Here is a 24,375-nt window from a genome sequence, read left to right as displayed (position 1 = left end):
ACAGCTGTTGGTGTCACCGTGAGCGGGATAAACTCTCCTTGTTCGAAGAGTAACAGGTCTTCCCAGCAAGAGACCATTAGGAACGTAGCAGTGTTACAGAGATCTTCCTCTTACGTAATCAGATTACTTAGAAGCATTAAGAGTGAGTGATTAATACTGAAATCCACCTGAACTATTTGGTGTCAGAGCAAAATTTACCTTTGGGCAAACAGCTTCACAATAACCATGACATGGTGTTCACAGATGATTTCTCTGCTTATGTTGATGCTGGCAACTTCTCTCTTCTGCATGGAATAGGTATCCTAAATCTTTATGATCTGGTTTTATGTCTCTCCACTGAAGAGTATTTTATGAGTCTGTTTTTGGACACTTCAAAGAAGGATACCCACTCTGTTTTTCTTTTTTGACTTCTTTAAGCATCAGCCATTGGGAGAAGGGCCTGGATTAATCTTACTTCCCATTGTAAAGTGAGATTCTAGGCACACCGTACTCCTGAAAACTTTTTCTGTCTTTCCTTTCTAGTCAAATAGACATTAAGTCACTTTTTAAAAGTTAAAGAACTAAATGGCGGCTCTGTCTCTAGCTGCTTCTAACTGGCAGTCATCACCTCTTGCTCACTGTCTTTAGTGCCTGAGCAGTGAAATTTACACATGCTCCCTGGGACATAACATCCCCCAGATGAGAGTGCTTCAGTATGCAGCTCCTGCAGGTTCAAGACAACGTCACGGTCACACACTGAGAACAGTATGTAGGGGGAATTTCTGGCTATTCAGTACAGTGTTCTGCACAGCAGGCATTTGGTAAATATTGACTCAAAATAGACCTTGATAAGAGGGAATTTTTCTGATTAACACACTGAGTCACTGTTAATGAAAGGTAGAGGCATTTGACATGGTGGAGAAGGGGTTTTTCTGATCTCTGTTTCTTGCCTCGTTGGCTCCAATTCCATCCATTTCCCCTTCCCTTGTAGCAATCTGCCACCTAAGAAGGTCAAAGGGCACCAGTGGCCTGAGTTTAGACCTTGTTAACAGGGAGGAGAGATCATGAATTCTAGATATTATTATTAAACCCTCCCCAGATGGTTAAGCCTGGGATACCAGGGGAAAAGAACACATAGTCAAGGTTAAACATTAAAAGACAAAGTATAAGTTAAGCATTAAAAAAAGGATCATCTCCTCCAGCAGTTCCCAATTTCTGGGTCATAGAGCCCAGGGGAGCCCTGAGGTTATTCCAAGAGGCCTGTGGCTTTTTTCTTCATTAAAAATGTTATATTTATATTAGAAAAGCTTGAGAGACACTGATTTCATGTGTATGTTACACAACTGCAGTTACACGCAATGCTATTTCACAGCAGTGAGAAATGAGAAAGGATGTTTCAAGGTTAAAAGAACAATCGCACAGATAGAAACTCTAATTATTCTCCTTACTTCCTTAACATGCAGAAAATCTTTTGCTTCGAATGAGATGGCCATGCCTGGCACCGGAACATCGTCTTCATGGGCTGCACTATAGCTGACATTTGTCCGAACGGCAAATGCAACGGGCTTTGTCTAAATTGGGAAAAAGACGAGAGAAATAATACTAATAATAATAAAAAAGAAACAATAGTGTTCTTTCTTTTTTCCCCTCAAAATGCAACCATACGCTGAATAATTGCTGTAATTGTTGTCTTCCCCACTTCAGTTGGTCCTTTATTGCAAAACAGCTTATTAGTACTCACACCACGGAAAACCCGCAAGCACTCAGCTACATACCATCCATGTCTGAGCTAGAAAAAGGCCACTGTGCTCTTTGAAAGCACAAATAATGAAGGTGAAGACGAACTACTGAAATATGTGTTTATAACATAATAGCTTGTAGCAAATGGAAGTTAGGAAACACAGGATTGAAATGCCCAGTTCTTCAATTTCAGTGAAAACCACTTAGCAGCTGCCACCTCCACCCCGAACATCTACTTTAATTAATAATCAATGACAGAAGTCCAAAAGGTACAATGTTTGTGATGAAGAAAGAACCATGGAAGATAGCTTATGCCTACAGCAACTATAGTCGTGGCCCCTGGGCATTATGAAAGCAAAGATTTTTTCTTCTATTATTTCTCCTCCTTGAGTTCGCTCAGCCAGTAAAGATGATAACATTCATTAAGCTATCCTCCATTATTTGGTGTGCTGTGAATTTACAGATACATGTCTGTCCTCTATCTAGATAACACCTGTTAATCCACAAGGTGAAAAAAAACAGGTAAACTCAGAAATGTGGGGAAGAGGTACTGTTCTATCTGGCATTGGGTTTCTTTCACATTATGGGCACGTGGATTCTTCTGAGTGGCTTCTCCCTGTTCAAAGAGCTCATCCTTGGGACTGGTCACGAAGGACAAGGAGGAACTGGAGTAGAAAGAACCAGTCTTCATTTCCAAACCTTCCATGGTTAATCTGACTGTTGTCTGGGTTGAGGACTGAGGTGAGGACCGTGCAGTTACTCAGATCCCTCCACAATGTGCAGAACGGGAAAGGAGGACCAGCCCCTGGATACAGGCATGGTAGACAAGAAGCAGACTTAAATATATGAAATCCAATCCTTGGTATCCATTGCAAGATTTAATAATCTAAGAGGGGACGCTCCTTGTATGGAAATACGGACTTAAAAAAACAGAAATACAAGTTTCCCACAGTTCTATCACTGAAACACAATACTTGATCATATAATGGTATTTCCATTTTTTCCTGAAATTATAGAAAAATATAAATTTTATTCTCATAACTATAATCATATTTTTTGTCCAATCTTAAGTGTAACATGGTATTTTTCACACAATGCATTTTTTTAATCTATTATTTAAAAAACTTACCTCAATCATTCAGCCCTTTTCTTTTTTTTGACATTTAGGTTTGCCATTTTTTTCCCACTATGATAAATGCTCTGCTTTGAAAAAAATATTTGTACCAAAAGCCTCTGTCTATTTAGAATTCTTTCCTTGGGATAGATTCCCAGAGGTAGCATGAGTAAGCCATGAGTTATCAAGACCTTTTGAAATTCTATTCCAAACCACTGTCCAAATGGGCTGCACCATTTTAAACTGCAACCAGCAATAGCTTATTGATGCCCTTTGCAATAAGATGTAGTCTTAATCAGGCTCAGTTTTACTACTAGAAATAGGATTATTCAGGAGAGTTTCTGACCACAAATATATAAATCCAAGATTTTTTTTTAAAAGCTACATTATCTCTCATTTCTCCCAGGGACTTTATTTTCTTTCTTGGAGGACACAGTTTAAATGCAGCATATATATTTGTTTCATCACTTATGGAAGACACACATTTCAAATGTGCAACTCTGCAGAGGACCCCACAGAAAATACAATGTCTTTTACACAATGATCAACTTTTCAAACACTAGAGTAGCAGGAAGGGGGAATGCTGAGAAAACAAAAATAAAAGGGTGGTGAAGGTTAGCCTGAAATAACAGGTTCTACAGAATCATTAGGATACTGAGTTGACATTATGATCCTTAAGTCCGCTGTCTTTCTTTTAAATCAACCCCTTTAATATCCTAAGAACTTTATTCCCAGGCCAGTGCCTTAGCCTGCATGTAGTTTTGCTGTCTCTTTCTACCTGGTAACTTGTGTTGTGGTGGTGGGTCTCTGGATATGTGATGGAGAAGCCCACTACTCTGCCAGTCTCTGCTTCTCACTCTCCTGTGCCAACAGAAAAGTTCTGATTGGTTCTATGCCCTTTCTGGTACCCCCTATCTAGCATATGATACAGAGCCTAAAGGTGGCTGGTAAACCACGTGTATGTATGTGGTAGCAGCCTTTTTGACATAGAACTAAATGTGTGCTGCATTTCAGCTTGAAAACTGAACGGATTCTCAAAACAGATCAATTAAGTACCAATTTGTAGAAGAATGGCATCTCATTGTCCAGACAGTAATACAAAAGTGCTTTTAAAGACACTAAGGCTGCCACAAGAACCTACTGTACAACACGGGGAATATAGCCAATATTTCATAGTAACTATAAATGGAGTATAACTTTTAAAAATTGTGAATCACTATATGGTACACCTGTAATTTATATAATATTATACATCAACTATACTTTAATAAAAATAAATAAAACAACGAGATACCAGTACACACCTATTAGAATGGCCAAAACCCAGGAAACATCAAAAGCTGATGAGGATGTGGAGCAACAGGAACTCCCACTCATGGCCGGTGGGAATGTAAAACGGTACAACCACTTTGGAGGACAGTTTGTTGGTTTCTTACAACACTCTTACCATACTCATCATACAATCCAGCAATCACGGGCCTACGTATTTACCCAAGTAAGCTGAAAACATGTCCACACAAAATCGTGCAGATGAATGTGTATAGCAGCTCTATTCATAATTACCAAAACTTGGAAGCCAACAAGCTGTTTTTAAGTAGGTGAATGGATAAGTAAACTGTGGTACATCCAGACAACAGAATATTATTCAATGATTTAAAAAAATGAGCTATCTCTAATTCAAAAAGGTACATGCACCCAATGTCCATAGCAGCACCATTTACAACAGCCAAGACGTGGATACAACCTGAATGTCCATCAACAGATGGCTGGATAATGAAGTTGTGGTACCTGTACACACAATGGAATACGACGCAATACATACACTAAGGCTGTGTGTCGTGTCACCCCACGATCTGCAGTCTGGTTTCAAATAACATTTCAGAAGGAGGGAATGAGTTAAGTGACACAGATGGAAAGATATTTTTACTCTCCTCTTCCAGGCCCTTCTTTGTCTTGTACCTGGCACAACTTAGGATGAAATGATACAAGCTACAGCTTTGGATGTCTGCGAAGTAGGGTGCAGTGTGCTGTGTATTATGCATAGATTTTTGCCTTTCATTCATCCCAGCAACAACCATTCTTCCTGGATGAGGAAACTGAGGCTCAGAAAAAGTTCTCGAGGGCCACACGCCATGGAGGTGATCTTCAAATCCAATTGTTTGACTCAATCCCGAGTTCCCTTCTGCAGTACTAGTTGGCCATTCACTCAAATGGAGGTACATTTTTCATTCAAATGGGCCTTTTTAGAGAATTTAGATGTCTGGGTGAAAATTTAAATACTGGAAATTAATATTTTACGAGATGCTCAGAAATAGGTTGGTACCAAAAAAAAGTAAAAATTTAGGTCTATGCCTGCCTTGTTGCCTAATTTAGTCCATTAAAAAAAAACATAAAATACTAAATGAGCAGTTTTACACATTAGAACTACAGGCATTCTTTACAAAGGTCATGTGTTTCTGCATCTTGGCCCTTCCATCAATTTGTGGTCCATTAAATCAAAAACAATGTCAAAGCATGGTTTTGGTTTATTTGGATAAGACTTTTCTTTCTTCACATCTCTTTTTCACAACACAGAAAGCTCTATTTCATGCAAAGAGGCTTGAGATATTAAAACACACGTAGTTTCATCATTTCCAAAAGTGCCACCAGGGTCGCTGCACTGGGAGAACCGAGAGCTCCCGGCTATTACAGACCTACTAAGGTAAGAAAAGGTCTTGGAAAGTTCCTTATGGTGAAATGTTTCATGGGCTCCCTTTACAGATTTTAACTAGCCTTAAAGTTATTTGGGAAACATTTCAAGTTCGCTTTGGAAGTTTACTGCTCTTGGAAAGATTCCTTTTCCGTGCACCTGTCCGGGAGCAGCTGCCATGGCGTCAGCTCTTTGCGGTATCACTGAAGATTCTTTGGCTTCAACGGTGGTTGCTTGGGGAGTTTTTACTCGGCTTATGGATCTTAGGACAGACTTCTTTTTATGGATGACTGCACTTAGTTGAAAGTACAGCAGAAGTCTGCCCAACATCCAAACTCCCTGTTTTCACCACCCTCTCCTCACTCCAACTTCAGGACCACCAGCAGCCTAAAGACCCAGAAGGATGGCCCAGCGAAGTCCACTGAACCTTCCCAAACTTCCGTCCTGGATGTTTCTGCTCTAACTCATGCCCGCTAACCCCTACCTTTCATCCCTCACCATGATGCTACATGCTTTTCTCTGCCTGGGCCTGGTCCTTAACAGGGAGCATGTATGGGAGCCCATCTGGCAGGTCTGGGGGCAGTTTGTAGACAGCTCTGGGGTTTCATGACTAGCTTTGCCTTTTCTCACAACCAGAAGCAGCTCCATCAGCACCACGGAGGCCAGGCCTCTGGACGCTCACAGGCTCCTGCCAGAGATATGTTTGAAGTTTCTATCAGGAGCAATTATTATTCTCTCACAGTCTTCTAGAATCATTAGACCTAAGGCTGTCAGAAAACAATTATTGTAAGGAGGAGATAATTAACTTAAAAAAACTCTTTGGATCCAGCAACTCCACTTCTGGACATAAATCCAAAGGAAACAAACAAACAAAAAAATGATGTCAAAGATTATCTAGACCCTCATGATCACAGCAGCATTATTTATAATAGTCAAGACATGGAAACACCCTAAGTGTTTCCTAAGAACCCTAAGTGTTCACCAACAGATGAATAGATAAAGAATATGTAATGTATACATTACACATATAGAATGTGTGTATGTATACACACACACAGGAATATTATTCAGCCAAGAGAAAGAAGGAAGTCCTGCCATTTGCAACAATGTGGATGGACTTTGAGAGTATTATGCTAAGTGAAATAAGTCTGGCAGAGAAAGACAAACACTGTGTGATCTCACCTGTATGTGGAATCTCAAAAACAAATCAAAACAAAACCAAACCCCAAAAAAACTCTGGTCATAAAGTTGGATGAAATAAATGATCACAAATTCACAGCACTCTTTTGAGTTTTCTTCCTAAACGACGATTTAATGAGCTAATAGTGAAACTAGTCATTTTAATGGATACAACGAATGTTTACCTCGATTTAATGAGCTAATAGTGAAACTAGTCATTTTAATGGATACAACGAATGTTTACCTCCAGTTTATTAAAAACATGCTAATGACAGACTACCTACTGTTAAAAAACAAGTTGAAATTCAGTCAAAAAAGAATAAAAATAGAAGTCTGATCATGATTAATAGTTATTAGAACTTTCAGGCATCAATTTCTTCATTTTTAAATATAGTTGCATTTTATTATGCTAAATGGAAAATTATTTTTTTTGTTTTCACTGGGAAATCATTAATGTCTAATAACATACAAAAAATCCATAGTTTGTTTTAATGTCTATAATGGATTTGTCTTAAAGATTAACTACTCCCAACTTGTAGTATTTTTTAAAAGAAATTTTAAAAAATGACCCAGATTCCTATTTTAAGAGACTACAGAGAAGAGAGCTTAAAACTCTAATGAGTTTTTGATCCATTTTCTTGTACATAATAATTTCCTATAAAACTTGCCATACTCTTCTATAATTTTAAATGACTCAACTGGGAATATAGCCATTGAGTTTTAGAATGGAAGTCAAAGAGACGGTGAAATACTTTCAGGAATAAGATCAGAGCTATCTGCTTTATTTGTTACATATTAATACTTGCCAATCATTGAACTTTTTGAAAATCTTTGCTTAATTTATTATCAGCTATCAAGGGTAGTCTGAGAATTCTTTAAGAGCAAGCCAAAGCAAACCACGGTGATAAAAAGAACGTAACAACCAATTATGTGTCCTGATAACTGAATACAGAATCAGACTGAATAAACAAATAATCACATATTTGTCATAAGATAAGATTTACATATGCAGTTAACTGATTTGAGAAAGTCAAGTTTCTTGTCTAGAATTGATTAAGTACATGCTTACTATCTCTAGTTTTTACCCTCACACAGCTTAACTTGTATTTTACTAGAGGATCTATCATTAATAAGATAATTGATAATTTCAAATAATGAATAAAATAAAACAAAGTTACGTGAGTACAGAGTAACCTCAGGGGTAGGATGGACAGGCAACTGGAAATAAGGTGGTTAGGGAAAGCTACTTTTGACTTCTCAATGATCTGCTCATTCATCCATCCATTATTTCTGTGTCAGGCACTGTTCTGGACAGATGGGCTGTATCAGTGACCAACAGAAACTAAGATTTCCTGTCCTCTAAGAGCTTACATTCTAGAGGGGAGAGAGACAGGTCATAAGTAAAAGATACAATAAGAAAATAAAGTATACAATATGTTAGAAGGTGATAAGTTCCATGGAAAAATAAAAATAAAAATAAGATAAGGAAGTTGTGGTATATTTATACAACAGAATACTACTCAGCCATAAAAAAGAATAAAATAATGCCATTTGCAGCAACATGGACGGACCTAGAGATCATCATTCTAAGTGAAGTAAGCCAGGAAGAGAAAGAAAAATACCATATGCTATCACTCATATGTGGAATCTTAAAAAATAAAAGAGAGAAAAAGAAGACACTAATGAATTCATCTACAAAACAGAAACAGACTCACAGACATAGTAAACAATCTTATGGTTACGGGGGGTGGGAAGGGATAAATTTGGGAGTTTGAGATTTACAAATGTTAACCACTGTATATAAAAATAGATTAAAACATTTCTTCTGTATAGCACAGGGAACTATATTCAATATCTTGTAATAATCTTTACTGAAAGAGAATATGAAAACAAATATATGTATGTATATGCATGACTGAGACATTGTGCTGTATACCAGAAACTGACACGTTGTAACTGACTATACTACAATTAAAAAAAATAATAAAATAAAAATACAGGGCACAGAGTTAAATCTGAATTTCAGAAAAAAAGTAAATAATTTTTAGCTTTAAAAAAAAAAAAAACAAGGTAAGGAAAGCCAGGTGCAAGGTGACAGAGCAGGGACAATTTTAAATGGGAGCGCAGGGAGTCTGCCTTGAAGAGGTTAAGATTTGGATGGAAGCATGAAGGAGGTGAGAAATGCAGGTACCTGAACTCCAGGCAGAAGAGCCAGTGCCAAGGCCCTAAAGTGGGAGCAGGCTGGATGTACTGGAAGAAGACAAGGGGGTCAGAATGGCTGAGTGGAGAGAACCAGAGGAAAGAACAAAAGATGAGGTCAGAGCTCTCAGGTTATGCCTGGCTTCACAGGTCCTAGTCAAGACTTGTGGCTTTTATTCTAAGTGAGATGAGAAATCACTGGAGGGTTTTCAGCAGAGGAGTGATGTGGTCTGACATGTTAAAAGGACTCTGATGGCTGTTGAACTGAAAAGAGGCTTTGGGGACTTTGAAGTGGAAACAGGGAAATCAATTGGAGATGCTCACAGCAACCCAGGGGGAGAGATGGTGGTTAAGGCAGGGCGGCAGTGAAAGAGGTGGTTAAAAAAGTGGTTCAATTCTGGTTACAACAAAGTAGAGTCAACCATATTTGCTGACAGATTTGATGAGGGTGTGAAAAAGAGTGAATGATGATACCAAATATTTTGGGTCTGAGTGATGAGAAGGGTTGGGCACTGATCAAATGATGTGGGGCAGGCTACAGAGGTTAGGAGGCAAAAATAAAAATATTTTACACTGCATTTAAGTTGAAATATAGTTGACCTATAATATTATGTTAGTTTCAAGCATACAACATAGTGACTCAATTATTTTTATAGATTATATGGAAATTTTACATGTTCTGAACATGTAAATTTGAGGACGTACCAAACATCCAAGTAGAATCTGGAAGAGTGCTTAAGGTCTGAAAGTTTGGCAGAAAAGATCTGGGCTAAAGATATAAGGTGGTAAGTCTTAGGCACACTGATGACATTTAAAGGCATGAGACTGGGTGACACTGCCAAGGAAATCAACATACCTGGGGCCATGCCAACTACAAAGGAGCCTCAGAAGAAGCAACAGTGGAGAATGACTGCTAACCCTGTGCTTTCCAGAAAGTAAGTGTCTCAAAGAGCAGGAGGTGATCAACTGTGTCAAACCTGCTGATGGGTCAAGTAAGATGAGGGCTGACAACTGCCGCATGGATTTTACAACCTGCAGGTCAGCACGGACAAGAGCCCGGGAACAGCTTGCGGGGGATGAAAGCCATATTGGAATTAAAAGAGGAAAGACAGAGAGGAATTGGATACGGTGAATATAGGCAATTCTTTTAACGGATTTGGCTACAAAGGGAAGAAAGAAATGGTGTGACTGGTGGTTGGAGAAATGGGTCAAGATTCTTTTATTGAAAGTAAGAAAATTAGCAGGGAGGGTGTAGCTCAGTGATTGAATGCGTAGTTACCATGCATGAGGTCCTGGGTTCAGTCCCCAGTTCCTCCATTAAAAAAAAAAAAACAACTAATAAATAAACCTAATTACCTGCCTCCTCAAAAAAAAAAAAAAAAAAGAAAAAAATTAGGAGCATTAACAAGAATTGATGCTGATGGGACTGAGGCAGTAAAGAGGGAATAAAAAGTGATGCTATATGAACTCAAGACAGAACTTCTGGGGCAGTGTTTCTGCTTTGGCAGAGGAGGCAAGGGGTCCAGTATTTAAGGAGGAGACACAGCCTTAGACAGAGGCAGGGAGTGTATTTCTGAAAACGGGCAGGGAGGCAACATGTACAAGTGCAGAAAGTGGTACTGAGGTGATGTACCGTCATCTCCTGTTTCAGTTTCCCAGGGGAATAGGGCGGTGGGAGTGAAGACAGGGAAGAAGGTATTAGAGGTTTGAGAAGGGAGGAAAGAACGCAATACAGTCATGCAAGAGCGTGGGAGATCAGTCAGACAAGGGAAGTGTGGTGGGGCTGCCTGGCTGTATTAAAAGCACACTTGAGAGTCAGGGTCATGGGTTTATAGTAAGCCGGCCACACCATGCAGAAATGGAATGAGCATCATTGCAGAGATAACAGAGTTAAACCCATCATTCCTCACCTTTAAAATATCATGGTCTTGAAATTACCTTTTCCCATCTGGCTTTGAATTTTCTACAGCAATTTCGTAGAAGTGTGTATTACAGTATAGATACAAATTCATTCTATGTATTTGGAAGCATTTTCATCTACTTTCCTGAATTGATCTCTCCATGAATTTATAACCCTTTTCAGGTAAATGATTTATATCCCTATTTTTTTTTATTGCAGTATAGTCAGTTACAATGTGTCAATTTCTGGTGTACAGTATAATGTCCCAGTAATATATCATACATATATTTGTTTTCATATTCTTTTTCATTAAAGGTTTTTACAAGATATTGAATATAGTTCTCTGTGCTATTATACTCCTATATATTTTTTTATGCCAGCCTCCAAGCATTTACCAGAGTGCTAGGTATACATTAATAACTGTTGAAGGACTCAAGTAAAGGATTGATTCCTTTCTGTTAGAGGAATCAATTACAGGTGCACCTAACTCTATGCAAAGTTCTGTTACCATGGCTCCAGAGCCCACAAAAGTTGAATGGCAAAATCATTACAGAGGTAAGGTTGGTCTGATGAGGACTTTGTTTTATATGATTAATATGCATATATGTAAGTACAGTGTATATATACACTTATTAGATTGAAAATAGCTATATTAATTAGAATTAAACAAAGGAGCAAATGTTTAAAACAAAATTTGAACTACTATCACCCTAAAAGTCACTGAAATGACTCACAATCGCAATATAAAATAAGTTCAAATTACATATGAAGCAAAAAGATAAGGAATATCTGTTGTTTTTTTTTTCTTTTCAACAGATAATTAAAGTAGGCAAGCTCTTACAGAAATGTTTTGGGGAATAAATAATGGTAATCCTTAAAATATCAGACTCTCCTTAAAAAGCTGAATTGAAATACAAAAACAAAGGCAACATTTATGTGAATGCTGAGGTTGAGGTAGCACTCAAAGTTGCAGAATCAATATGCAGGGTAAAGATGAAAATAATAATGACACACAGACTTATCCATCTGTCTACACAGAGAGAGAATGTAGCACCCTTTCAATTTGCTTATCAGAGAATTTATCACTTTGGACCTGAGGTCTTCAACTAAGGTATATAAGGGATTAATTACCAGTCACCAGGAAAAGCAAGCATCCATGGATAAATTTATCCAAGGAGAAATCTTATACGAAGAAGAGAGATGATATCTGTAATTTTGGTGCAGTCTGCTGTCCCTTACATCGTTTAGTATTAGTACAGCATTCTCCTTCAATAAAAGTGCACCGGCTTCATCTCCCCAGTGGAGCTGTCTCTCCCAAGAGCAGCATCTTCAAAGGGCGTTGCAACTCCTCCAGGCCACTGGGAAAGAAACCACCAATATGGCGAGAAAGTACTTGATTTTATTTATTCTGGATAATGAAATAGCTGTCTCCCTGCCTTAGCAGAAAGGGGAAGTAATTTTCAATTAAGTCAGCTTCTTAAGAAGAAATGAATTGTTTATATTTAACTTTACTATGGCTTGGTCTTACCAAGCAGGGTAACAGTAGTTCTTAAGTTATTTAGGAGCTAAAGGGAGCAAGCGATTTTTACTTTAGGCTTGTTGTAAAAAAACAAACAAACAAACAAACAAAAACAACACCCAAAAGCCCAAATTTGTTTTTCCTTCAGTTGTTGTTATGGTCTGAATATTTGATTAAATGAGGTCATAAGGGTGCAGCCCTAATCCGATGGGATTGGTATCCTTTTAAGAGGAAGAGGAGACACCTGAGTCTCTGTCTAGGCACTCACAGAGGAAAGATTATGTGAAGACAGGGAGAAGGCGGCCATCTACAAACCAAGGGAAGAGGCCTCACCAGAAACTGACCCTCACCTGAAACAGACTATGACCAGAACTATGAGAGGATCAGTTTCCATCGTTGAAACCATGCAGTCCATGGCCTTCTGTTATGGTGGCCCACGTAGACTAAAACAGTTGCCCTAACCAAACCAATATGAAGGGTCTATGCTTCCAAAGAAAAACACAAGTTCCACCTGTATTATTTGGATATCAAAGTTGTCCACAATGAAAGACTCTTTACCCAAAACTCCTATATACTTTTCAGAGAAAATTAGGAAAAGACCAAGCCAATAAAAATTCACTCCTTTTTTTTTTCTAACACGTGTTTACTTAGCATCTATTTTGTTTAAAATCCATCACTGCACACTTCACAGGACATGATGCTGTAGGGTTAAGCCCACTGAGACGTTAGTCAGGGAGCTTGTGTTTACACCAGACTAAAATACTTTAGTTATATAATATATATAATATATATAATATATTTATATAATAAGGCAGTTGAGAAGTTTGGATTCCTGTGTGGCTGGGTTCAAATGTTCCTGTTCACTCTCTTTGGCTACTGGCTGGCTACATCTTTTAAATGGACCTGCTGCTTCCAAGTCCTGAATAACAACTTCACATTTCCATCCTTTCTCTTTGCTTATCTGTTAGACTTCGCCCACACCGCTGTCCCATTTCTTAGCTGCTTTTCCTTAATTTATACTATTTCTAATTTTCTGAAAGTGCAAAAGTTTAAAAACCAAAAATTGGGATGGTGTAGGACCATCTCAACAGCGGCCAGGCACATTCTATGAAATGCCTCAGTCCACAGTGGACAGCTCAGAAACTTCCAGAAGTCTAACTCTGAGTGGTTTTACACGTCACCACTACGCTTTTGCTCATAACTTTATCCCACGACAAGGACGGGAATGAAAGACATAACAGGCACTAATGGTGGTATCCCTTCCAAAATACTGCTTTGCATTTAAAGTGCTATAAAAATGTCTCTTCTGTACTTACTTAGAAAATTATACACTACAGAGAATTTCCAAAGAAGCATTCCAAACAAACGCGAGGAAAGCCTTTACAAAGTACAGGCTGACACACATAGGGAGACATGTTATATTTTGTTTTAATTCTGTAATCTTCACTTTCTTTTTCAATCCAACAGCTGTGGTTTGAGCCACATCCACCCAGTCCTAGGGATCGAAAGTCATGCAAGTCTGCATGTGTTGATTTTGTTATTGTTTATTTCACACGAAGTGTTTTGCTTTTCTTAAACAGAAAAGAAAACCAGAGTAGAGTATCTCCAGGACCAAAACCAAATGTTTTGGCAGGGAATAAATCAGTGCAGAGGGCTGTGGGTGGCAAGTTCTGAACAGGAGATCCTGTCTGACTTTTCTCTAGAAACTAGTAAAACCTTTGTTGCTATGTGCACTCCACTGTTGTAAGACTTTCCAAAGCCAAGCTTTGTGACTGACTGGCAGCATGATAAGAAGGCAGAACAGGGACCCACGGGTCCACATGGAAGGAAGGCAGAAATCAGCCTAATGGATGAAAAATTTTCTGATCATGACAAATGCTGAATATTGCCAGGGTTGTATTTTTAGATGCAATGTTATCATTTGAACATCTACAACTGAACTCTGACAATAACCTGGATTCAAAGATAAACCGAGGCATATAGACACTTTCATGGTTTTATCTGAGCAAACATTGATTCAAATCAGGCAGCACCACCCTACAAGTGGTTAGGGACACTCCATCAGTAGGAGCTGGGGGGAACGGCTTTTACAGAGAAGACATGGAAGCAAAGCAAGGAAAGGATTTGACTGGTTACAGCTGTAGTGGCTCCCTTGTGTGGGAAAACCTCATTGGCTGTTGGTGACTGATTGTTCTTAAATTTTATTCTCTGGGAGAACATCCACGGATAGGAAGTCCCTTTGGTTTAGGTGTTGCTGTGCTTCCGAAGGTTCCTAAGTCATTAGCACTACCTCAGTCCAATGGCCTCCTGGTTTAATTACTTTAACACCTGTAGTTACTCTAAAGGCTTCAAAGGCATCTCAAATATCTATTCAAGACATCTTCAGTCAAGTTAGGGGATACAGCCAACTCCCCTATGGCTTCCTGTGAGTCAAGGCATCAGAGGAAGCAGCTGGCTATTGGGTGTGAATGAAGTATCTACTTGACTTCCTTGGGCATATCTGCAGCAGTAGAAAGATACGACTTAGCTTGGTAAACAAACTGATTTTCTCAAATATTAGGCAATTAATAACTGCCTTAATTCATTGAGTACTTACTGCATAAAAGCAACTGGGCTTAACCATCTCTCTTTTAGTCTCCATAAAAGCCCATGGTCATGCGTCTAGGAAGTGAGGATTCAGGATCCAAGTCCTGGTCTTTTTTGGCTACAAAAGCATGTGTTCTCTTGTAGTCGCTGAACTGTCATCGAGACAGACCACAGCCTCTTCTGTAGCACTCTCGTTTTTATTTATTTCTACTCATTCTCTAAGTTACCCCGAAATTCCTGTGACACATCATGATATTCCAAGGAACACTGTAAAGTTTACTTATTTCACAACTTCTCATAATGTTTCACTAGTTCATATTTGTGACTGCTCTTCAAATAATTTAAATTCAGAGTTTCTTGATTACAGCATTTACATTTGTTTCTTTCATATTTCCTAGTTGAAATTCTTATAAAATATATACCACACTGAGCTTCCCCTTTAAAAACTTAACTACGAACAGTCAACGAAAGAGAGGAAATGTCATTTAGACTTTAATCGTGTAGCTAACATTTTAGAGACTAAATATATGCTCTTTAAAAAACAAGAAGGTATCATATTAAACACACAATTTAACCAGTTTATTTCATTTAAAAGCTGTTGTCTTTCCACGTTACTTTTAATGGCTGTGCCTACCCACTGAATAAATCATACATCTTATTTAATGGATTAGAAAACCTCTCAGGCCCCCAGGAAGCAGAAGCTGAGGCAAAGTGTTCACATTGGAGTGCAATTCCGGAGAGTGGAGGGGAGGGACGAGAGGAAAGCGAAGAAGGAGAGAGAAGGAAACCACAAGAGAGCCATGGTTGACTAGGCCACCACCAGCTACGACTGATCGCTTAATCCTCCAGGACCATCCTCTGAGATGCCACTTTGTATCTTGGGACAGTTGGTCAGAAGGAGGGTGTTATTTCACTGCTTCAATCACCCACTGGTCAAAGGTGTGCCCCCTTGGGTATGACTCCCCCTGCTTTTGTGAACCCAGCATGATGAGCACGATGACGTGACCCTTGGACACCTCACCACTGTCAACAGGGATGACCTGGAGTGGGGACCCAAGCGAACATGAGGCAAGGTGCAGGGAGAGCCCGAGCAGAGGGACTGCCACAAGAGATGGATGGAACAAGAGGCAGGTGAGGTCAGAGCATCCCCAGGGTGCATAAGAGCCCCCTGCACGACTGTGAGATTTTTTAATTTTGCACTACTTAAAATGTGTATTCTCTGAGTTCAGGCTGCTATAACAAAGTACCATAAACTGGGTGATTTATAAACAATAATAATGTATTTGTCACTCTACGGGAAGCTGGAAGTCTGAGGTCAGGGTGCCAGCATGGGTGGGTTCTGATTAGAACCCTCTTCCAGTGGCAGACTGCCATCCTGTTTCTTCATGGGCACAAAAGAGGGCAAACGATCTCTCTGCGGTCCCTTTTATAAGGGCATTAATCCCATTCATGAAGGCTTCACTCTTATGACCTAATTACCTCTCAAAGGCCCTACCTCTTAATAACATCACACTGCAGGTCTAGAATTCCAACATATAAAAATTTTTTTTTTTCTGGAGGCGGGGGACACAAACATTTAGTCCACTGCATACACCTGAAACATTCTATCCTTAGTTATTTCCTTACATACATTTTTAGATCAAAAAGTGTTTATCCCTGAAACGATCTGATACGTATTACCAAACTTCCCCCAAGAAAGATGTGCCAATTCTCTCGCCCACAAACAGGGGGTAAGATTTTCCATCTCCTCTTAGCTCTGACTGTGGAGCCTAAGCTGTGGCCATTAAGATGACAGGCTAGAGATATAAAAATTATGAATTCTGTTATCTGCAGCTGAACCACTTACACCAGTAAGAACTAGCTCAGTAACCAAATAATTTCCTCTTTAATTTATCCTGTATTTATTGAGTTCTTCCATGTGTAATATGCCCTCTTCTTGGGAGGTCAGCATGAGAGATACCGTTTTTTTGCTCTGTGAGGCTGATATCCCAGCAGGAGAGAAACAATGACATTATAACAACATTATTCACCGCACTTGTGATAAGAATTACAGAGGAGATGCATTGTATGTAGTGGCTATGCACTGTAGTTAGGGTTTAAACAGAAGGGCTTGCCTTGTTCCAGAGGGTCAAGGAGAATCAGCCTTTAAGTAACCAGATTGGTAACCCAAAAAGAAAAAAAATCCAAATTTTGAAAAATATTTAAAACACAAATTTAAAAATGGATTGTTATCCTCAAAAAATTTGAGGAATTTTTTTTTTCTAATTAAGCACATATAAACTTATCCAAGTTAGTTGTGACCCCTTCCAGAAGGCATTCTTGGGGGAAAAAATGTACATTTATTCGAGTTCTTCCACTATTTTAAAATTATGTAAAACTAAATTTTTGAAAATGTCAACAAAATCAAAAGTATAACATTTTGAATGCCCTAAATATTGATAACTCATTTTTCCTTTCAGGACAAGTTAGTTTATCTGAAATAGCCCAGAGTCATTCAAGGCCAAGTTTAACAGATAACAATCTGAGAGATAAACTTTTAAAATTAAAAACAGTGCTTGATTCTAAAAGTAATGAGTTATTTTGTGTACTTTATGCAGTGCCTTAGAGGACAGTCATAACAATGTGCCCACACCTTTTGAGAGAACACCAGTCCCTGCCATGGATCCCAGAAGTTTTCTTAATTTTCTTTTTATGGTTCCCATAGGCTGTCTTCTTGGAATTTTTACCAAGAACTCCAGGTATGCCTGCTGAAATTTCTCAGCACAAGACTGTCAGGAGATGTGATCACGGGCTCTGTGGTTATTTGTGTTTACCTCTGGCAGAAAAAAATCAGGGAAAACATTTCAGGAATCTACAGACGTATACATATCTATATCTTTATTCATCCAACAAAATTAAACCTTCCTACTTTTAAAAAGAAATGCTATTGAATATTAGTAACTTACGGTGAAAAAGAATATGAAAATGAACACACGTATGTTCCTGTCTGACTGAAACACCATGCCGTACACCAGAAATTGACACAACATAGTAAACTGATTATTCTTTAATAAGAATAAAAAGAAGAAATGCTAAATATTAACCACAGTTTTAAGCATTCAAGTAGTCACAGATTTATAGGATTTTTTTTCCCCTCTCAGATGCAGTAGAAGAATTTGAGAGAAGTAGTAATGGAGAAATGAACTATAATTAACATCTTTCCTTTTGTGTTTCTTGCTCATTTTATTTAAATCCAGCAGTGCTAGGTATCCCATAATTGTTTAGGCTGATAAGTAATTTGTAGAGCATCCATGGAGGAAACAGCCTTGAAGAGAGGGGGTTTTTTTCCCCCTAAGCACCTCTATTTAAAAAAAAAAATTCCAACTTTATTGTGGTCTAATTGACAAATAAAATTGTAAGCTACTTAAAATGTGCACTATGATGATTTGAGACACACATACATTGGGAAAGAATTCCATCAAGTTAATGAAGATATCTAACCATTCTCATATTTTTACCTATTTTTTTTTTTTTTAGAATGAGTTCTACTCTCTTAGCAAATTTTAATCCCACAATACAGTGTTGTCCACTAGAGTCACCATGTTGTACATCAGGCCCTCAGACCTTATTCATCTTATGACTGAAAGTCTGTACTCTTTTATCAACATCTCCTTATTTTCTCCACCCCTTCCCCCACTAACGACTCTTTTTAATGCCCCAGAATAGCTACTGATAATCCTGGAGGACTTTCTATAGACAACAGAAATATTAAGAAAAAAGGAACCTCCATTACAGAATGAAAAATATGTCCAACATATCTTGTTGCAACATAAGCATGATTATGTATAAATATATTACAAATGGTATATTGCAGGGTTTCATATTAATTGCCACTTATTCCTTCTCTGGGTGGGGGGCTCAGAAATCCTCTATCCCAATGCCATAAAATGCTGCCCTTTCTCACACATCTAGGCTCAGCTGACACGTTCCTGCCCAGGATGGCAGTGTTTGTCCTTCTATAAGGTCCCTTAATACAACAGCAGTCTGTTTGCAATTGCCTAAATATATACTTTAGCAAATGTATACAAAAAAGGCGTTTCCTTCCAGTATTCTCTCTTAAAAAAACAAACCCCAAACTTGCTGCCAATTACTCAGAAACCAGAGAATGTCTTCCTTTTCTACCTTCACACAGCCTGATGGTTCACACTGATTGACTCGTGGTAACTTAGTTCACGAGCCTGCTGCCAGATACCGACCACAGGAGCAGGGTCCACAGTCCCTGAAAAGCACTCTGCCTCTCTGTCCCCCACGTCCTTGGATGTGACAGGTCTGCGGATGTTCCTCAGTTCTAACATGAGATAATCCTGCGAGCTGTGGTGAGGTCTGGATTCGCAGTATTCCCTGCCCCCCTGCCCCCACCTTTTCCTACCTCAAAGTCTCATTATATATTTTTATTTATTTTTTTATATTTTTTCTTTTTTAAAAATTTAGTATAGTCAGTTACAATGTGTCAATTTCTGGTGTACAACGTAACGTCCCAGTCATGCATATATAACACATATATTCATTTTCATATTCTTTTTCACTAAAGGTTATTACAAGATATTGAATGTAGTTCCCTGTACTATACAGAAGAAATGCATTTTTAAAATAACATTATATATTTTTAAAAGGCCCATTTTCTACGTGAGACATTTCAGTGAAATATCTTGGAATAATATTTCATCATCTTGCTGTTTAGAGCTAAGACAGCCTTTAGCCAGTGAGGCCAGCTCCCTCATTTTCAAAATGAAAAGATGAAGCCTGGCCATTTGGGGTCTCGTTCAAGGTCACAGATTGTCGTGTGGCAGGAGCAGCTTCTGGGGCTCCCAGCTCCTTGTCCCTCTGGTTAAAACACAGGGAAAATAAACTGGAAACCTCAGGAGATTATTTTTAACTTTATATGGTAGTTTTCAATTGCTGTTTTACAGCCAGAAAAAGATAAGCATTTTGAAGAAGTGAAAACAACTGAAAAGTCCATTTCTTTCTCCACTTCGTCTATTTAAAGCAAGCTGCGTCCTTTCTCCGAGCGGCGGTGTAACTGACAGGAAAGAGCACACATTTCTGGCATCACTTCCTAACACACCAGTGCACCAGATGAGTATTGACTGATGGCTTCAGACACTAATAAGTCCAGAGTCTGTTCCTAGGAAAATGCTTTGCATGCGTCATTAAAGCTATTTTAGGGCTTGCTGTCTTGAACTGAATGTAAACTAGTGCTGGTGGCTCTGAATTTAAATGTAATTTCATTGAGGGAAGAAGTAAGCATAACATTATTTTCAGGGCTTGGTGGTAGCAATATTTAAAAAAAAAAAAAGGACTGGTAGTAAATCAAGAGACTTTTATAAGATACTATTTCTATAAGTTCTTTGAAGAACAACTTCAATATTGCCTTTATATTTATTAACCTATTAACTTAAAACAAATTGGAATACTGCTCTCCAAAGCATGCATTTATTTCCACTGCAGATGTATCACACCTTAGTATATGAAATAGAATTATTGTGATGCATTAAAAAAAAACAAGAGGTGGTGGGCCCCTACTGAAAACGATTGCAGGAAACTGCCAGCAGGTGGAACCAAACCACGGATCGTTTTCATCTTTGGCCTTTAAAAGCACCATGGTTGACACCTGTCTTCGAGGAAAAATCACTGATCCAGAGAACACGATGCAAATTTTGCTTTCCCACTTTAACATCTCCCCAATCTCCCCATGTTCAGGAATGGGACTCACCATTTGAAGAGAGACCGTATTCTATGGCAGTAATGCTGAAACTTTGCTTTTGCTTCAGATTCAGCTGCTGGGTGTGGGGCTTGTTAAAAATACAAATGGCAAATTTTCCCCAAACCTAAAAAGCTGCATTTTTAACAAAGCTCTGCTGAAGACTCAGAAACACACAGAACTGAAGGACTAAAACTTTCTGGAAGATTTCCTAAAAGGCCTCTTGGTTTCTAAAAACCAAACTGAAAATAGTAAACCAGGAAGGTTATTATGAGATGGAACTGTGTCAGACACAATTTTAAACCAGACCTAATTGATAGCAGAGTCATTAAAGCTCTTCTGTTAACCCCCTAACCCCTTACTATTTGCGTTAACATAAGGGCAAGGAGGTGGCTTACATCACGGAACCAAGGGAGGCAGGTAGCGTGGAAGGATGGGTTGAATGTCCAAGAAATGGAAACGCTATTCAAAAATGGTTCAGCTGGTCAACATGGGGTTTTAGAAGGTAGAAAAGGAAGTGAAGCCAGGAGGGCATGGTCCACAAAAGAAAATGGAAGAACCTATCCTTGTAAAGTGCACGTGCGATCACAGAGCTGATGTAGCAGGAAAGATGGTCATGAAGGAGCCAAACAGAGACATGACTGTAGTCACACAGGTAGATACTGGAATTTAGCATTTCTGGGGTGGAGCATATTTTGGCTTTATCAATACATACGCTAAAGACAGTTAAGCAGAAAACAAATGTGTGGTGATGCTATAATGTCAGGCGGTGGGTGCATGGTGTTTGCATAAAGACTTGCAATTCATAAGACATCTTTATTGACACTTCATCCTTTGCTACACACATCTCTCCACCTAGCCATTTCTTCTGTGCTTTGATTGTAAACTGCAAATTTCAAGATTCCTTCTGAGTCAGCATGTCAAATGCTTTCAGTGGGTAAATTAAGTACTATGACTTCCACTTTGCATATGAGGAAAACCAGAGAGCAAACTTCAAGTCATACGGCTGTATGTGGCAGAGGTCAGACTCTAACCTGTAATTCCACCTCCACTGCACCATAATTTCTGCTAACTAGTGCTCCAGAGGAAGTGGAAAATCCAAAGGCTTCAACTAAGGGCGGTTTAATAAAGACCAGCGGTAGCAAGATAATGGCTTCCTAGCCTGGAGAAAACAATACTAACACGAGTAAATGGTTAAGATGTTACAATAATTTTTTTAGTAACATTTGGTGAGGGGAACAGTTGTTCTTTTTTTATCCTCTGCAAGTAATTCCTTAATTTTTAGGTCTAATAGAAATACTCATTGTACCAACTTCCAAGCCTGACACCTCACATCTTACTGTTGGCCACATTACATGGGCGGGACTTGAAGTGGTGTCCGTCCTAGCATTAACGCCCAGAGTTGGAACCAGGAGAATGGAAATTGGCATGTCTGTTTCTGGACTAAGTTCCTTTCAGGGAAGATGGTTTTTCCTTTATCTTTTTTATTCTGCCACCACCACCGCCCTCCACACCCAGCATTCAGCAAAGATTTCAACCAACACTGGAAAGGCTATTATTTTATTGTGTGCCAGACCAAAGACAAGCTTAAGTGCTTGTGAAAATCAGGTTAGGTATTTTTTTTTGGTGGCGGATAATTAGGTTTATTTATTTAATTATTATTATTTTTAGAGGAGGTACTGGGGATCGAACACAGGACCTTGTGTATGCTAAACATGCACTCTACCACTTGTGCTGTACCCTCTCCCTTCATATAAATTCTTGATTGCAAAATGGATTTATAGTATGACAAAGCAAAAAAAAAAATATTAAGCATGTTTAAATTTTTGGGCTACAAACAAAGATCCAAAGAACCAGGTCTCAAAATCAAAAGAACTTCAAGATACTTATGCCTTGTCAGGGTGGGAAAAAAATTCAAAAATAAGCACAGATGTGATCAAATAGGTTTTAATAAAGTGCTTGGGGGAATTCAGAGAAACTGTACTAACCATTAAACTGATTCTTACTGGTAACTAGATACTCCTTCCATGGATATAGTTAAGATTTTATAGTGACTCCTGGCTCAAATCATGCAAATTCTATTGAACCTGGTTTATTAACAATAACTCTCCATCTTAGGAAAGTCATGAAATCTCTCTAAGCCTCAGTTTCCTCGAATATAAAATAAGGAGGTTAGAAACAAACTACTTGTACTCTCTTCTAAAGTAATTGCATGAACTCCCTACTTAGGGTCAGACTTCTAGGTTTGGGTTGGTTTCAAAAATTAGCCAGAAGTGAGCAAAAGAGCCGTAGAGCACCCAAAATCATTTTTTGTTTTTTTTTTATAAAGTCACTCAAATCCATGACACTGATTTTCATTCAAAATATAATTGCTGACAAGTTGGGTTATCTGTTGTCCTAGCCAATAGCATATTAAAAGTAATATGATGATGGTGATGGAGGTGAATTAGATTTGTGGTGGTGATCATTTTGAAATGTATACAAATATCGAATCATTATGTTGTACACTTGAGACTAGTACGTCAATTATACCTCAACTTTTAAGAAAAGCAATATGTAAGATGGCACAAGAGAGGCGGAAATATTAGTAACATAACAGTGATGTCAGGAGCTGGGATAACTGACAGACTGGCATGAAAGAAGGAATGAGAAAACCCAAGACATCCAATGGTGATGTCCATAGAGCTGACCCTGAACTCCCAAGGGCAATACCAAACTATGCTTGGCACTTTGGTTTAAGAAGGCAAGAGAGCATTTTACATACACTTCCTTCAAAATTTAAAATATCTGTTCACAAGAGCCAGGACCAGTTATCTATAAAACCAGTATGCAGCACCTCATTCCCAAAGACATCAAGTTAATAAGATATTCATGTCTCATGATGATTCTCAAACTTGCTGGTACATCACCCAGGTAGGGAATGTTAAATCATATATATCAGCTGCCCAGGTCTCATGCTCTGAGATGCAGACTTATTAAATCTGGGGTGAGTTTATATTATCCATGTATTTAACAGTTAAGTAACTCTGAGACACACTGAGTGAGGTGTGAGAACTCCTTTTCTCTGGGCTACTTAATTTTCTTTATTTTTTGATTACCACCTGCATGATACAGGTCTTTATTTTATTGATTTAAAAATGTAAGGTTGCAAACTTTCTGCAGGGCTCAACGCATGCCTTGTGAATTCATTCGTATCTCTGTTCACTCAGGCAAGAAACACTTTCTGGGGGGACCCTATCAATATTCTAGGTACTACATCGGGGCAGGATGGATTTCAAGATGAACCAGACAAAACTTACAGTCTCAACAAGATCAGAATCTCGAGGGGGAGCAGACATGCCAACAACAGCTGCAATATACCCCAGGTACTTGAGCAGAGTGAAGAAGAAAGAACAGAAGTGTCTGTGTTCCAGAGAAGGGACTGAGAACTGCCTGGTGAGGGGTTGAGAAGAGGAAGGAGCAGGTTGATGGAAAAGCTCCTGAGGGTGAAGCCATTTGAGTGGGGCAAGAAGTCCGACAAGGAGGGCACCCAGGTTCCTGGCAGCTGCTGTTGGAAGGAAAAAATTATTCCCCAACCACTCTTACTGTAACCCACCAGATTCTCCCTGCTGTGAAATCCTGTAGCATTTAACGTATATGCAACTCCACTCCAAGGCACCTGACCTTGACCTCTTTGCAATGCTCTGTATCTTTTATGCAGGTCTTGTCTTACTAGACTGTAAACACATCA

The 24,375-nt window shown here is 38.8% G+C and overlaps 1 protein-coding gene across 11 annotated transcripts in view; it reads right to left on the bottom strand.

Moving 5' to 3' along the window:
* Positions 1–24,375, bottom strand: part of CACNB2 (calcium voltage-gated channel auxiliary subunit beta 2) — a 347,650-nt gene that overhangs the window by 42,484 nt on the left and 280,791 nt on the right. For all 11 annotated transcript variants that reach the window (XM_031444658.2, XM_031444660.2, XM_031444659.2 and 8 more), the window contains one exon: positions 1,428–1,550. In XM_031444658.2, the coding sequence (XP_031300518.2) occupies positions 1,428–1,550 (123 nt within the window). The remainder of the gene's footprint in view (positions 1–1,427; positions 1,551–24,375) is intronic.

This window comes from Camelus dromedarius, chromosome 26, assembly GCF_036321535.1.
Source record: "Camelus dromedarius isolate mCamDro1 chromosome 26, mCamDro1.pat, whole genome shotgun sequence".
Classification (NCBI taxonomy): Eukaryota; Metazoa; Chordata; class Mammalia; order Artiodactyla; family Camelidae; genus Camelus; species Camelus dromedarius.
This window is presented reverse-complemented; position numbering and strand designations above follow the sequence as displayed.